The following is a 14,898-nucleotide window of genomic DNA, read 5'->3' on the forward strand; positions in this document are numbered from 1 at the left end:
GTTAATTTATTGAATAAAATATGAGCACATAATTCAGTTATACTAGGGATATTCATAAAGTAAGGGCTGTCGGATTATATTTAAATATTATCGAGTCTGAATACAGTTTCACGCATGCAGGGCCATTTATCGGCTATTTACGAAGACACTGCAGTTGTTTTGATTTAGTGTAGTTTGCCTGCCGGCGAATGCAGATCACAATTTCTGCGAAAATGGTTTCTCCCGCCATTTGTGAAGTGCGCTCTGTGATTCGATTTTTGTGTGCAAAGGATCTTCGCTGCTGAAATTCATAGGGAGTTGTGCCTAGTATATGGACCTACAGTAATGAGTGAAGGAAAGGTTAGACAATGTTGTTGAGACAACATTGTGCAAAAATGGCCGCACAAATGTGCATAACGAAGAGCTAGTGGCAGGCCCAGTATTCACACCGAAGAAATCGTTGAACAAGTAAACTGAAAACTTTGATGTGATCGGCGATTGACGATTAGTGCTCTGGCTGATGAATCTCTGCACGTTGTCCTCTATCTACACGTTTGTCACAGAAAAGTTCGATATCACAAATTGTGTGCAAGGTGGCTACCAAAAATGCTCGCTGACTAACACAAAGAAGAAAAAATATTCAGTGGACAAGGTTTTTGGACCGCTACAGACAAGGTGGAGATGATTTGTTTTCCCACATTGTTATGGGTGACGAAACGTGGAAATCCTCCACCAACGCATTGTTGAAACAACAGTCAATGCAGTGGCCCAATTAAAGTTCCCCAAAAACCGAACAAATTTAAGCAATCTCCATACTCGAGTCGAAAAATGTTGACTACTGTTTTTTGGGACGAAAAGGGCGTCATTTTGGTTGATTTCATGGATCATGGATCAACAATTACAGCTGACGTCTACTGCGAAACGCTCACCAAACTGAGACGTGCAATGCAAAATCGATGACGCGGGAAACTGTCGTCCGGCGTAATACTACTTCACGACAACGCGCGTCCTCACAGCACTGCCTTAACCAAGAAGAAGATTCAAGATTTTCGTTGGGAACTCTTTTACCACATAGTACTGACCTTGCACCTAGCGACTACTTCCTCTTCTTGCATTTGAAAAAGTGGCTTGGTGGACAACGGTTTGAAAACGACGAGGACTTGGAAACGACGTTCAAGACTGCCGTTGTCAACTGGTTCAATCCCAGGCGGCGAACTTCTATGTAGAGGGGTTAAAGAAAGTGGTGCAGCTACCAAAAATGCTTAGAATTGAACGGCGATTATGTTGAAAACTGAAATAGATATGTAGTAAACTAAAACTGTAAATAAAAACCTTTTCTTACGAGTTAATTTTTTTAATGACCAAATGGCCCTTACTTTATGAATATGCCTCATGCTTATAAACGCAATTTAATCACAAGGAATATTGAGATAATCACCTCGGTGCTGCCACAACAATTTTATTTCATAATCAAAGTTGCCTATGAAGTAACTTCTACACACACACACACACACACACACACACACACACACACACACACACATATATATATATATATATATATATATATATATATATATATATATATACACACACACACACACACACACACACACACACAGAATGTATGTTAAAGTGTATCATTGGACCTTTAATTGCTAATAGCTAACTTATGCTTTTTTAACTGCTGAATTCTAACTTATGGTACATTCTTTGTGAGGTGATGAACACAAATTGGAAATGCGTATGAAGAACTCCCAACAACATTCAGATCATTTCTAACATTTCATTAGAGTAGGATAACTTTTTGCAGATGATATTCTATTTTTGGTTTTTTAAATTTTTATTATATCTCATTTGATACATGCGTTTAACTAATTAATAATATAATTGATTACTGCAATAATTTTTTAAATTTTACAAATACCAGTAATTTTATTATTTATCACAGTTATTTGAATGAGAAGAAAAATAAAAGAAGTTTTTTTTCAAACTTAAAGCAATATTTATTTAATCCTATATAGAATGAAATAAAATATACATTTATCCTAATGTAATAACCAAATATACCATAATACTAAATTTTATAAACAATGTTATTATCAGTTACTATATAAGTTTATTGTATGTATTAAATCAAATTAATTTATAGAAGTGCTCAGGAAAAAATTAAAAAGCAGAATACAATATGAAATATAATATAAAGAATCAATTTTATCTAATGCTTAAAATTTTATTACACCATAAATGATGTATTAAATTAATAATATATTAAATTTATATTAAATCAGGAACTGAAAGAAGTTAACAGACAAACCATGTTTAACCCTTTCATTATCAAGATTACTTGTCCTTGAAAGAACAATTTCTGTATGCATTATGCAGTACTTCTTACTCTTTTATCTATCTCTGAATCAGATGCAGAATTGAGAATTTAAAGGCTCACAGTAGATTCTATAATGTAAATGGTATATAATTTTATTTTATTATTACAAGTGCAAAGAAATTAACAGTTAGGTGCCAGCTAACAATCATTAATTTAAATATTTATAAATTTTATTGTAATTTTTTTTTTTAAGGTCTGAGGGACTAAGGGATCATTATGTATTTTTTTTGTTATAAATTAATTTCAAGTAACTTGTGACACAAGTCAGATCACCTCAGACACTTTCTATATATATTAAATTCTTATAATTAATCATAATCTTTAAAAAAGCAGAATAATTTTAGGAAAACAATCTGATATTTACTTCAATAATTAAAATTTGAGAAAGTGTATGCATCAAAGTTATATATAGAATTAAAGGTTACACGTAGGGGACTGCAACTATTTTGAGTTATAGTGAAAAGGTTAAATATGATTAGATGATCTGTGAGTATTAATTTGTTAATTAATTCCTTTGAATAATTTTTAGTTTACTGCATTAAATTCTTTTTGCTTCAGTTTTTCACAAATATTTAAAAAAAATGATGAACTACATTGGTCAAAAGATAAAGATATTGAATTGCCGTAATATTTAACTAACACCTCCAATCAATTGAACAAAAAATGTAAATATAAAAATTTATGATTTTCAGTTTATTTTTATGTTAAAGAGAAATATTAATTTCTTATTGTCATATATGTTAATACCTAATTACAATTATAATATACAAATAAAAATATACATTCACATTTAACAACACATTTTTAATAATCACATATTATTGTCTAAGTTCCAAATCTTTAAGAATTATTTTAAGGAAGACAATCATAATTAATTAAAAATCAATACAAATTACACACTATTACAACTATGCATTTATAAATACATGAAGTGATATTATGCCTCACTTTTTTTTTAGCCATGTTAAAAACAAAAGATATGAGAAAAGTGTAAAATATAAAATCATGGATAAATGAAATGATTTTTTTAATCATGGAATTTTTTTTAATAATGCAGATATAAATAACTGTTTGAGTAAATTACCCATAACTGCTTTTGGTGGTATATAGCTGAAATCCATAACCTAATCGAAGATGCACAAGAATCACTGATAATCTAAAAAACAAAACTTGCTGTTTTACTATTAATATTTATTAATTTTTTTTATTTTTATTTAAATAGGGACTATACTTTTTAAATTATATGAAAAAATATCAAAAATTTGTACATAATGTATTTGAAAGTGACCGTACCACATTTGATAGTCAATTCAAAATTGTTAAAGCTTTTCAATCTATTTTTTCTTCTAGGACTTTTAGCAAACATTACTGTGAAAGATCAATGACTCTTAACTGGGAGAGGCATTGTTCTAAAATCTAAAGGATTAAGATTTTTTTTGAACATTGCTCATATATGATGAAGGTTATAAAATGAGATTAAAAAAATGTGTGAAAATTTTTAAAACATATGTTAAGTTGGCAGAGCCACTTTGAAAATAAAAACTGTCAAATTAGGAGGAAGTTAATCGCAAACAAAATTAAGAAATTTACTATAGTCAATTAAAAAAAAAATTAAGGGTCGATAAATTTAATATTAAGTTCATTGGTCAGCTTAAATTACTAAACTATAATCTAAAATCCATGAGATAGCCAATTTTTTTAACCTTTTAAATGATCCAAACAATTTGTTTTATCAATTTTTTTAACCTTTTAAATGATCCAAACAATTTGTTTTATCAATGTATTTATTTTTTTAAACAAACAGTATACACTAACCTTAAAATAACTCCACTTAAATTATGTTAGAATGGAATTATTCTGATCTAACACACCAACATAGCTGCTTTTTAATTGTTAAAATGGTTTATTTTTGGAAACTCTTTATTTTTAAACAACTTTATATTAAATTAACTTATTAATAATTAGTTTAAAAAATAAAGCAGAAAAAAATTGTTCAGTTTATTTATGGGAGAAAAGTGGCAATTTTGATATTAGATTCTTATTTTGGAATTACTCTAATTCTAAATGCATTCTCGTTATCTATTCTCTTTCGAGCAGACCATTACTTTGTTTAGAAAACAAAAAAGGAGATAAAACAAATTTGAGGTTTGTTTACTTTAAAAAATGGTGTATAAATGCATAAGTTAGATTTAGAAGATAGCATTCTAACCGCAAGATATTGTTCCATAAATTCCATGTTTGATAATTATTCTAATTCTAGTCATTTTAAGTGGCCTTATCAACTTGATATTAAGATAGCAAACCCTTATTTGTTTTAAAATACAAAATATTTTTTTAACTTGTATTTAGTTTATAGTTATGGCTAATTTTCTATCAATTCAATTTATAAATTAAAAACTGGTCCTGTCAGCTGGAAATGCAAATTAACATTGAAAATAACTGAGGATAAAAAAATTTCTAAACTGTTTACTTTAATCGTTTAGAACAACAGAACATTTTCCCAGTAATTGTGTTGATATCCTTTTTTTTTAAGGCATAACATCATTTCATCTGATTACAATTGAGTTATGCAGTGGTACTACATTAATCTATGCACAATTTAACTAAAGAATACTGCTAGAATTTTCACTACAACTATTCCACACATATTACAATCTTAATAAGAATATTTATTAACATTTAACATTGATATTATTGTCACAAATTTTCTAAAGATAAGCGCTTTAAAAATAACTTCAAACTATTTTCTACTTATACAGTTCATTATGATTAAGATTTTATAAAACTTTACATGTAAGCTTTATTATTATTATTAATGATAATAATAGAAAGTAATAAATAACATTTTACACAACAGATATTTAACAAATGACATGACAATGTAATTACATTCTACGTTAACATATGGCGTTTGTAAAGTGTAATGGAGATTGGACATAACTAGTACTAATTTTATGATAATTCAGAACAATAGAAAATGGAAAGAAATTTAAAAATAATTATCAATCACAAATGATCTTAGTTTTATTTATAAATATAATATAATTTATATTTTTATTGTTCTTGTCTCTAAATATGATAATATTTTTTTTTAATATGAAAAAAATTAAGTTATGTTTCACTTCATTGGAAGTTCATTTAAAACTTCATTTAAAAAGTTTTCAATAGAAAACAAAAAATAATAGAAATCAAAAGCCACTAATAAATAGAACAATATTAATAAAGTGACAAAATATGATATATGTGTATATAAATATATATATATATATATATATATATATATATGTATACATATTCATATTACATACTATACATACATATATTACATAATATCATATTTACATTACATACACAAATGCATTATACTATTAAATAAAAAAAGTGATACAGATATATAAACTATAATGTAAAAGCATTGTACAACTGTACTTCATTAAACAAGTTAATCTGAAAGTAAAGATTTGTATCTTACATCTAACAGTATTGTTTGCGATAGAGTTCCTTCATCAGCTTTCCTGATGCTGAACTCAGGACAACAATACTCAGATAAGTTTGACTATTCAGCTTTCTTCAAAAGCTCTTAATGATCTGATTAAAAGTTAATTACAGTGCTAATGTATCATTTTAAGCTATTTTAATTAGTCATTATTCAACCAAATAATTATATATTTTAACATACTTATAGGGGTATGTACAAAAGTGACAGAGTAGAAAGATATATAGATGCCATACACAAGACAAGAAAACTGAGAAAGTTCTCACCAGATTGTGAATATATTGCACCATTCTGACTAATAAAACTATTCCAGACAATTCTATTTTTTCAATAGCTTTTTGATATTTTTTTCATCATAAGTATTTTTTAATTTACTAATAAGGAAAAGGTTTCAAAGAAAATTGTTTTCTCTTAGTATTATTTTTTAAAATTTGATATTAAATCATCAAAGAAGCTTGAATCTGATGCATGGAATACAGTATATACATTTTATATTGTATGAAAAATAAATTACTAACCCAGACAGATTTGAACCCAGTACCTTCCAGATAAAAGAAAAGAGTTTAATACATTTATTCTGTCTTTGCCATTTAAGCATTCAGAGAGAAAAATTAAAATTAATTTGTATGATAAAGAAAAGCTAAATAAATTTAAAAAAAATTAATTACCTTTTAAAGGTGCCGTGGAAGAATTTAAATTCAAAACACTGTATAAAAGCAGTGATTGTAGTTTATAAGGATTGAGTCAGCTGGCCAGGTATTAAATGAGCGTTTAGATTTTTTTTTTGGTGTTCAAAACCTTTGAAATAGAATTGTTCATTTTGGCTGAGGTATTAGTGGAAAAAAATAAGGTGTGGTTATTTTGAATGATGATTTTTATTTTCATATTCTAATGTTTGTGAATAAAGGCTGATGATAAGCATGATATAAAGTATGTATGTTGAAATGGTTTTTGAAAGATTATATAATAAAATAGAGTTTGGAGATAAACAATGAAAAGACTTTTGTTGCAGATGTGGGATTTCACAAATGGACAGAGTGAGGAATGAAGTAGTAAGAAGGAAGATAAAGGGAATTTTTCCATTTTGGACATTATTATATATAAGCAAAAAGCTGTTTGATTGGTATATAATATATGTATGTAAAATATCAGAATAGAAACTAGCATATCGGTTGTAAAATTGGGTACCACCAGGTAGAAAAAAAGGAAAAATCCTGAATGAAGTGAAACAGGATGCTGTAAAATAATCATAAAAAATCACAATCGAATATGTGTGTGCACACACGTGAATTAAAAATATAAATATGGATATTTGGGATTTAATTTATGATTTTAGTAATGAATCTTTTAAAAATAATGACAAAAATTTTGAAAAACAATTACTGATCTCTCCAACAGAATGTTTTTTCTGTAATTTATCTGGAAATTTCAAGGTTCAAAATCTGGTAAGAATGGCATTTTTATAATTTTTTTGTTTGTTAAAATTACAGAACACTACCTAAACTTCTCTATGAACACCTTCTGGCTATCCCACCCATAGAATTCAAAATTTCTAATAAAAGTAATTGAAAAACTAAATGTTATTTCTTATTGTTAATCTTCTTATATTGTTAATATTAACACTACATATTATCATTATTATTTCAAAAATATAAATATTTATAAATGTAATTCAAATCAATTTTTGTTATACATAATTTAATATTAAATAAAATAATAAAAATTATGTATTTTTAAGATTTTATTTTATTTTTTTTTATCTAGTTTTAATAATGAAGATTTTATTTTATGTTAACAAAATAAAAACTACAGCTATTACAGAATTGGGTTCCTTAAAGTTATAATACTACAATGAAATGAGCAAATAAAATATTTATTAAAAAAAATTCTAATACAGTAATTACAGACTATGCTACAATGTCTTAATACTGTAGGAGCGAATCTTTAAAGCCAATACTTAAAAATGATAAATAACTTTTTTACTTGTATCTTTAACCTCATTTAATGTTGGCTTTTTGTTGATTTGGTAACTTTATAGTTTTCCTGATAATAATAATTTGATTTGATAAAGACCAACTTATATTAAAAATTTCTGCAAAGTCCATAGTGGGAAAAATTAAGAAATTCTAAATTTACATGAAGATATTTGTATTTTGTGTTAGTCTAGCTTTTAAGAGCAATTATTTAGGAAAATTGCCTTAATTCTTAAAGGAGAGTTGTAAAAAGGATGTAATTTTGAAGTAATAAAGCCAATAAACCTCTGGACAACCATTTCTATTGTAGAAGAAATTATAACAGAAATATTTAAGAAAACACTATTTCTCACTTGCAATGAAAACTCCAATGGATTTTTTAATTATAAAAGTTCATTCGGCAGCTAAGTAGAAGAAAAAAAAAATAAATCTATTTTGTTCATCTATGATAAGTTTTAATAAGCTTTTAGTTGAATCTTAACTACCTCTACTTATACCCATAAAATCTGAAATATGATACTGAGCCATGCTATACATGTTTGTAAATATATTTTTATGATATGTAATAAACATAGGGTGCTCTTGGTATGTAGACTTGGAAGGTTAGAATGTGTTCAATTTTTCTAATTGCAGTTGATGTATTGATTAAGTAGTGCAATATAATTCCACAACTTACCATTATATTTTCCTTAAAATAGTCAAAAGTCAGTACATATAATAAAAGAAACATCTACCTCTTTCTCTCTCTCTCTTGAGCGCACGCGTGTGTGTATATATATATATATATATATATATATATATATATATCTGTACCTATAAAGCAACTTGTCCTGACTGACCAACTGATTCATCAATGCCCAGAAAAAGCTACTGAAAATAAATTGATAAAAATTTGTATACGTTCTTTTTACGGTGAAAGTGCACACAGAAACAATTTTTTGGAATTCCAAGTTTAAAGGGTTAAAATGGAGTAATAATGAAATTTACTATTTTTTTTTTTTTTTTAATTTCTCAGTAACAAATGAAGATATCAACTTGATTTTTGGTGAGTGTAATCTTCATGTGAATATCTAAAAAATAATTTCTAGATTTTTTGAAATTTAAGTTTAAACGGTTAAAAAAGAATTTTTTTTTTTTTTTGAAACCTGGGTATTTTTCTTTTTTTTGGTTACAAATGAAGATATCAACTTGATTTTTGGTATGTGTAATTTTCATGTAAATATCTAAAAACAAATTTCTATAATTTTTGAAATTCAACCTTGAAATGGGTAAAGAAAGGTAAAAAAATTTAAACAATGGTTGCAAATTTTTCCACTTTTTTCATTGGTGGGGTCAAAAATAATGTCATTTCATTAGATAAATCATTAGGTTAACCTTAAAGTAACAGTCAAGGTCACCATCAGATGTCCCCCCCACCAGTACAAGTAATGTTTGTCAAGGTAGTTTTTTTATGCTATGCATAGTTTATGAGAGAAATGCATGGGGAGATTAAAATAAAACACTCAGTATATCTCATTCATTTTAGGAGAAAGTCCAGACACTATGGACAATTTCTGAAGAGATGAATAAGGAAAAAGCTTGATTTAGAGCAAATGCTAGCGTTCACTTAAGTAAAATTTTCATAATTTTTACTTTAAAGTATACCACAGTTGTTTTAAAAACAGATCAGTAATCTCTAAACATAGTAGGTTGCTCTTTGAGTGTCAATCATAGAGTGTTTTAAAATTAGTAATCATGGTTGTTTGTTTAAGTTATAAGATGTAGATTTTGGAAGGAAATATAAGCATTACTGAAGCCTGAGTATGATGTCAGTGAAAAGCACAACTGGTAAACAATTTTAAGCCATTAAAAAATTTCTTCACCAAAAATGTGCTTTGCTGTCAGATTAAGTATAGTTTTCTGAATTATGGAAATACATTGAAAAATAATTAAATGAGAATCCAGTGATCAGCTTCACTAAAGTTTAAATTTATTTATCAATCTACTGAAAAGGTCTTCCCATTAAGTTAAAATAAACTTAAAAGATTTTCTTTTACCTAACTAATTTTTTCTGTTAACAAGTTTTTATATAATAACAAAAAAGTAATAATTAAAGATCCTCTCAATTTTCTCTTCATTTAATGTTGTAGATAATATATATTAAATAATTTCTTCCAAAATTATTATTTTCCTTGAACTTATTTTATTTATTTAATGTCTACAGATATTCATTTTACACTTTTTTTCATACTACTATTTTCATACACTTTTAAAAAGTATTAATATGGATTTTAACTGTGTATATTTTTCTTCGATGTTTAAAGAATCATTTATTTTCTGATGCTGATCTGATCAAAATTTTACCAGTTTTTCTTGATCTGTTCAAGCAACTGCTTGGGCAACCTGTATTTATCTATGAAGCAATACATCCATGTGTTCTTGATGTGATCTGAATAAAGTATTATTCTCAATCAAATTAAAGTAGTTACTTAGATAATTACAGTACTATTTTTATTATTTCTTGTTGCAAGTTTAAACTCTAATATTACTTTCCTATTATTTTATCAGAGTTTGTCTCTACAGTTCTATGTGAGCGTTAAGTATAATTTTACTGTAAACTGTAAAAAGGAGATTCAATCTCTCCACTAAAAATTTCATACAAAATTACAAAATTCTGCAGTTATTTACATTTGTGTAAATTTAAAACTGTTTCAGCAGAATCATGAAGCACATGTTTCAGAGTGTAATCAGCAGAAATATTCAGTGCTTTTGTTCACTGATCAGCATGGTAAAATATTTTTTAAAAATCAATTCACTTTTTAAATATGTAGGAAAGAACTCTTTAAAAAAACTCTGAAAGCATATTTTCATTTATAGAAAGGGAATTGTATCTGAAATTTGGTTTTTATTTGTAAAATAAAAAATTTATCTTTTTCTTTATATTTTTGCACATTTATTTTTAATTAACTTTTACTACATTTGGACTTACTGTTGTATGTATTTTAATGAGGAAGATGAAAAGGATGAAAGATGAAAAAAATATCAAACCTAAGCTAAAAACTGAACCTGAATCTAGCTGATCTAGAAGCTTGCATGCCTACTATTAAATCAAATGGCTAACAAATTAAATTCTGTATGGTACTTAGGGTTAGTAATACTAGAGTAGTGTCTTGATATGAGAGGTATTTCTTATTTTCTACAGTTAAACATCAACTCTTTTTGAAATGCTTGAAAAGAATAGAAGCATATATTACGCGTACATTTCCACTACTTAAATTAAAGTTAGAAATAGAATCACATGTATTTACTGTATAATGTACTGAAAAATGTATTGAAAATAATTTGCTGTAAAATGCACAAGTACAAATTATCATAAAGGAATATCAGATTATGGAAAGAACATAATCTGGAGAATTCAGATTTTGGGATCATCCCTGTAGAATTAAATACATTTAAAATATATCTATTAAAAAATAGAAAAGTACATTCAAATTTGTAATTCTATTTAAAATACAAGATTAATTTCATATTTAAAATATAGTATCAAATAACTTACTCAGTTAATATTATATATTTTAATGTTATTGTCAATCAGATGTATCACTAAAAGTAACTAATATTTCAATTTTATTGTCTCATCTTAAAAGTAATTATTAAAATACAAAAAAAGTCAGTAACTTTTAACTCATTAAATACAATAATAATTGTATATTATTTTTTCAGTTAGATATTTCAATTTACCAAAAATATTTTTAAATTTTGATTGAAGAGTATGGTTTTAGTTAATTAAATATACATTTTGGCCTAGTTTTTAAACTTAAATTTAAGAACTAAAATTAATACAACTAAGGAAGTTTGGCGAGTAAATTATGACATAATTTGATTGCTTCATAAATATATCAATTAATAATTTACTTGATTACTATATTAATTTTTAAATTTTCAGTAAAAAATCTAACAAATATTTCTTTAACTGTAAATAACTATTTTTGGCACATCTGTAATTGTTAATTACATATTATACAGTTAAATAATCAGTTAAAAGTACTCAAGATACTTTCTTTAAACCATATTATGAGTAAGTAGTTAATGTTAAAAGCTTTTATTTCTTTATGTTTTTTCATTAAAATTTATTTAACATAAGATCAAATAAAAAAATAAAAAATAAAAAAAAATTATAAAACAACAATTAAAAAAATGTAGGAGATAACTGAAGTCATTATTTAAAATCAAATGCTTATACACTGCAATCAAGTTAAGTTCCATTTATTTATTTATATTTAGAGAAATAATTAAGCATCTCTTCTTACTACTGTAAGAATACAATACTATTGTGTTGTACACTCAATTCAGATAACAAAATGTTTCTACTAGTTTTTGACTACTACAGATGATAATCTGCATAATGTTACCAGTAATCTGTAAAGTTGTGTAATTGGTATCATAACTTAAATTCCTTGTGACTGTCCATTCTATTACCCTGTAATCTAACACAGAAATGGTAGAATTACACTAATAGATATTTCATTACTTTAATTTGTTTTCAACATCTTTAAATAGGTAAACAAAGAAGGTACAACAAGTTGTTTATTTTTGTGATGATAGGAAACTGAAGAATTGCTGATTCTATTAATTGTCTCAAAAAATGAATTCTTTTTCCCTAACCACTGGGAAATTTATACTACATAAGGTTATTTAATTGCTAGAAAGTTTATGGGTTTGAAATTTTAATAGTTCAGTTTTTATATGTTTCAAAAATACTGGCAAAACTATCTGAAAAACCTTTTATTTAAATTCTGTTTTAGTTATATTTATGTTTTTTCTTTTTCTGTGAGATGTATTATAGTTATAATATGAACTATTATGTGTATATATATAATATTAGTAGATCTGGGGGCTATAATTAAATTTTCACTTGCTATAATGGCTTGCATTCTAACATTTTGAATACAAAAGAAGTTATCTGATGATATGTCTCACAAAAGAAAAATCTCATACAATGTACAACTTATCTGTCATAAAAAAACTAATACATCTAAAGAAAACAACCATAATAATTCTAAAAATATCTAAATAAGTATATGATTAAATTAAGAAATGACAAGTAATTATATTAATCAATAAATATTTCTTAATTACAACAATTTTTATTATTTTATAATAAAAATTATCAGCTGGAATGCTTAGATTTGTGTTTGAATTCATTTAAGTGAGACTGTTATGTGTGAAAGAATAAATATGAATGTGCAAACCAAAATTGAATTATTTTGAGATAAAAAGAACTAACTGATGTAAATTACTTCATTAATAAAGGAGGCCACATTGAAAAATACAAAAATAGTTTTTTTTTTTTTTAATTTCTGTGAACTACATTTAATCTGAACTAGGTTTAAAAAAATATTGAAATATTAATATACTTCTCTTAATATTTATGATGGATGCAGCATCAAGCTATTTGATCTGTGTTAGAAATTAATTCAGTCATGCATTATTGATTTCCTATTAAAAAATAAATAAATAAAAATATGTAGATAAAATATTACATGCAATGGTTCATGAAACGTATAAGTAGGCCCAACAAATTATAAAAAATATATAAATAAATAATAATTTTATGAAATTTGTTCTCTTTTACAAAATAGTGGATTAATTTATCAGAAATTAAATGAACATCATTAAATATCTTGATGTTTAATTATTGTATTATAGTTCCATGTAGTAATTCAATGATTTAAAATGAAATTATGGTTGGGGGTTTTTGGCATGTGCTGCTTGTCTACGTAGATCAGATTTAATAGATGCTGTTAATATAGTACCAACTAATAAAGCAGCTGATAATGTAATGTTTGCCCAAAGATCACCAGCTTCTTCTAAAACCCATCTATAGAACATTGTAAAAATAATACCAAATATTTGAGCAGCTCCATTTAATAATCCAGCAGATGTTCCTTCAGGTTCAGGATAGGTTAATTCAGCAGCAAATTCAAATCCAACTGGTAAATAACCTGTCATGAAGAATCTGTAAAAAAATTATACAGTTGAAGTAATATTATGTCAGGAAAGAGTAATTTTATGAAACCATAATTACTGGAAAACATCACTAACTACAAATGCAATTATATCTGAATTATGTCATGTACCATTTCATCCAAAAAGTTTTAATGTGTACACAAATACACACGCGCATGTGTTCATGCATGCACACAGACACACACACACACACACATTTTTTTTTTAAGATACAGTAATTCTAACATAGCATCTACTCTATTTTGCTGATTATCAGTTTCAGTATCAATGTCAATTAAATTCTTATTTATAGATTTAAGTCTTCATAATTATGCACTTGATTAAGAAACATGCAGGCTATTAAATTTAAAAACATGTACCCATGAACATTTTTTCAAAAAGCATTTGATAGTCTAAATAGAGTGAAATGATGGAGTACATTGGTCAGAAGAAACTTCCCACTCTATCAGATTTAAGCAATTCAAGTTTGTACAAAGATACTACTTCTATTGTAATTGACTTAGGAGGACAGATGACAAAGTTAAAAAAAGTGAGGGAGTTAGACAGGAATGCTATTTCATTTTGGATTTGTCAAGGGTTTTCTCTTTATTTATGTAGGGTTTTGTATTTGACATGGTCATGTTTATGATTCTTGGTTACACCTTTGTTTGAGAAAAATGAAATATTATTTCTTATGCAGACAACATTATTGTGATCAAAATATTGAGGATATGAATTTCTTACAAAAAATATGTGATTGATATAGCCTAAGAATATCACCATCACCCGTAAAGACTAATGTAATGACTTTTGTGAGCTCTATCTGCGAGATCAAAAATAGAGTTGAATGAAATTATGCTTGAGCATGTGTCAAGTTTTAAATATATGATATGAAGTATATTTTGTCATTGAACAATGTTACAAATAAACTAATTCGGTTAAGGATATTTATAGGCCAAGATCTTGAAACAAAACAAAAAAATTAAATAGATTGAAATTACTGGTATAAAATGAGATTTCTTAGGGCAATGAAGGCTAACCCACTGGGTTGGTGTAGTGGTGAACTTGTCATCGCA

At 26.3% G+C, this 14,898-nt stretch overlaps 1 protein-coding gene across 3 annotated transcripts in view; it reads right to left on the reverse strand.

Annotated features, from left to right (window-relative positions):
• Positions 1-11,432: 11,432 nt before the first annotated feature.
• HisT (Histamine transporter) overlaps positions 11,433-14,898 on the reverse strand; it is a 239,010-nt gene continuing 235,544 nt past the window's right edge. For all 3 annotated transcript variants that reach the window (XM_075360915.1, XM_075360916.1, XM_075360914.1), the window contains one exon: positions 11,433-13,832. In XM_075360915.1, coding sequence (XP_075217030.1) covers positions 13,556-13,832 — 277 coding nt within the window. In that variant the 3' untranslated portion in view covers positions 11,433-13,555. The remainder of the gene's footprint in view (positions 13,833-14,898) is intronic.

Source organism: Lycorma delicatula, chromosome 3, assembly GCF_047948215.1.
Source record: "Lycorma delicatula isolate Av1 chromosome 3, ASM4794821v1, whole genome shotgun sequence".
NCBI lineage: Eukaryota > Metazoa > Arthropoda > Insecta > Hemiptera > Fulgoridae > Lycorma > Lycorma delicatula.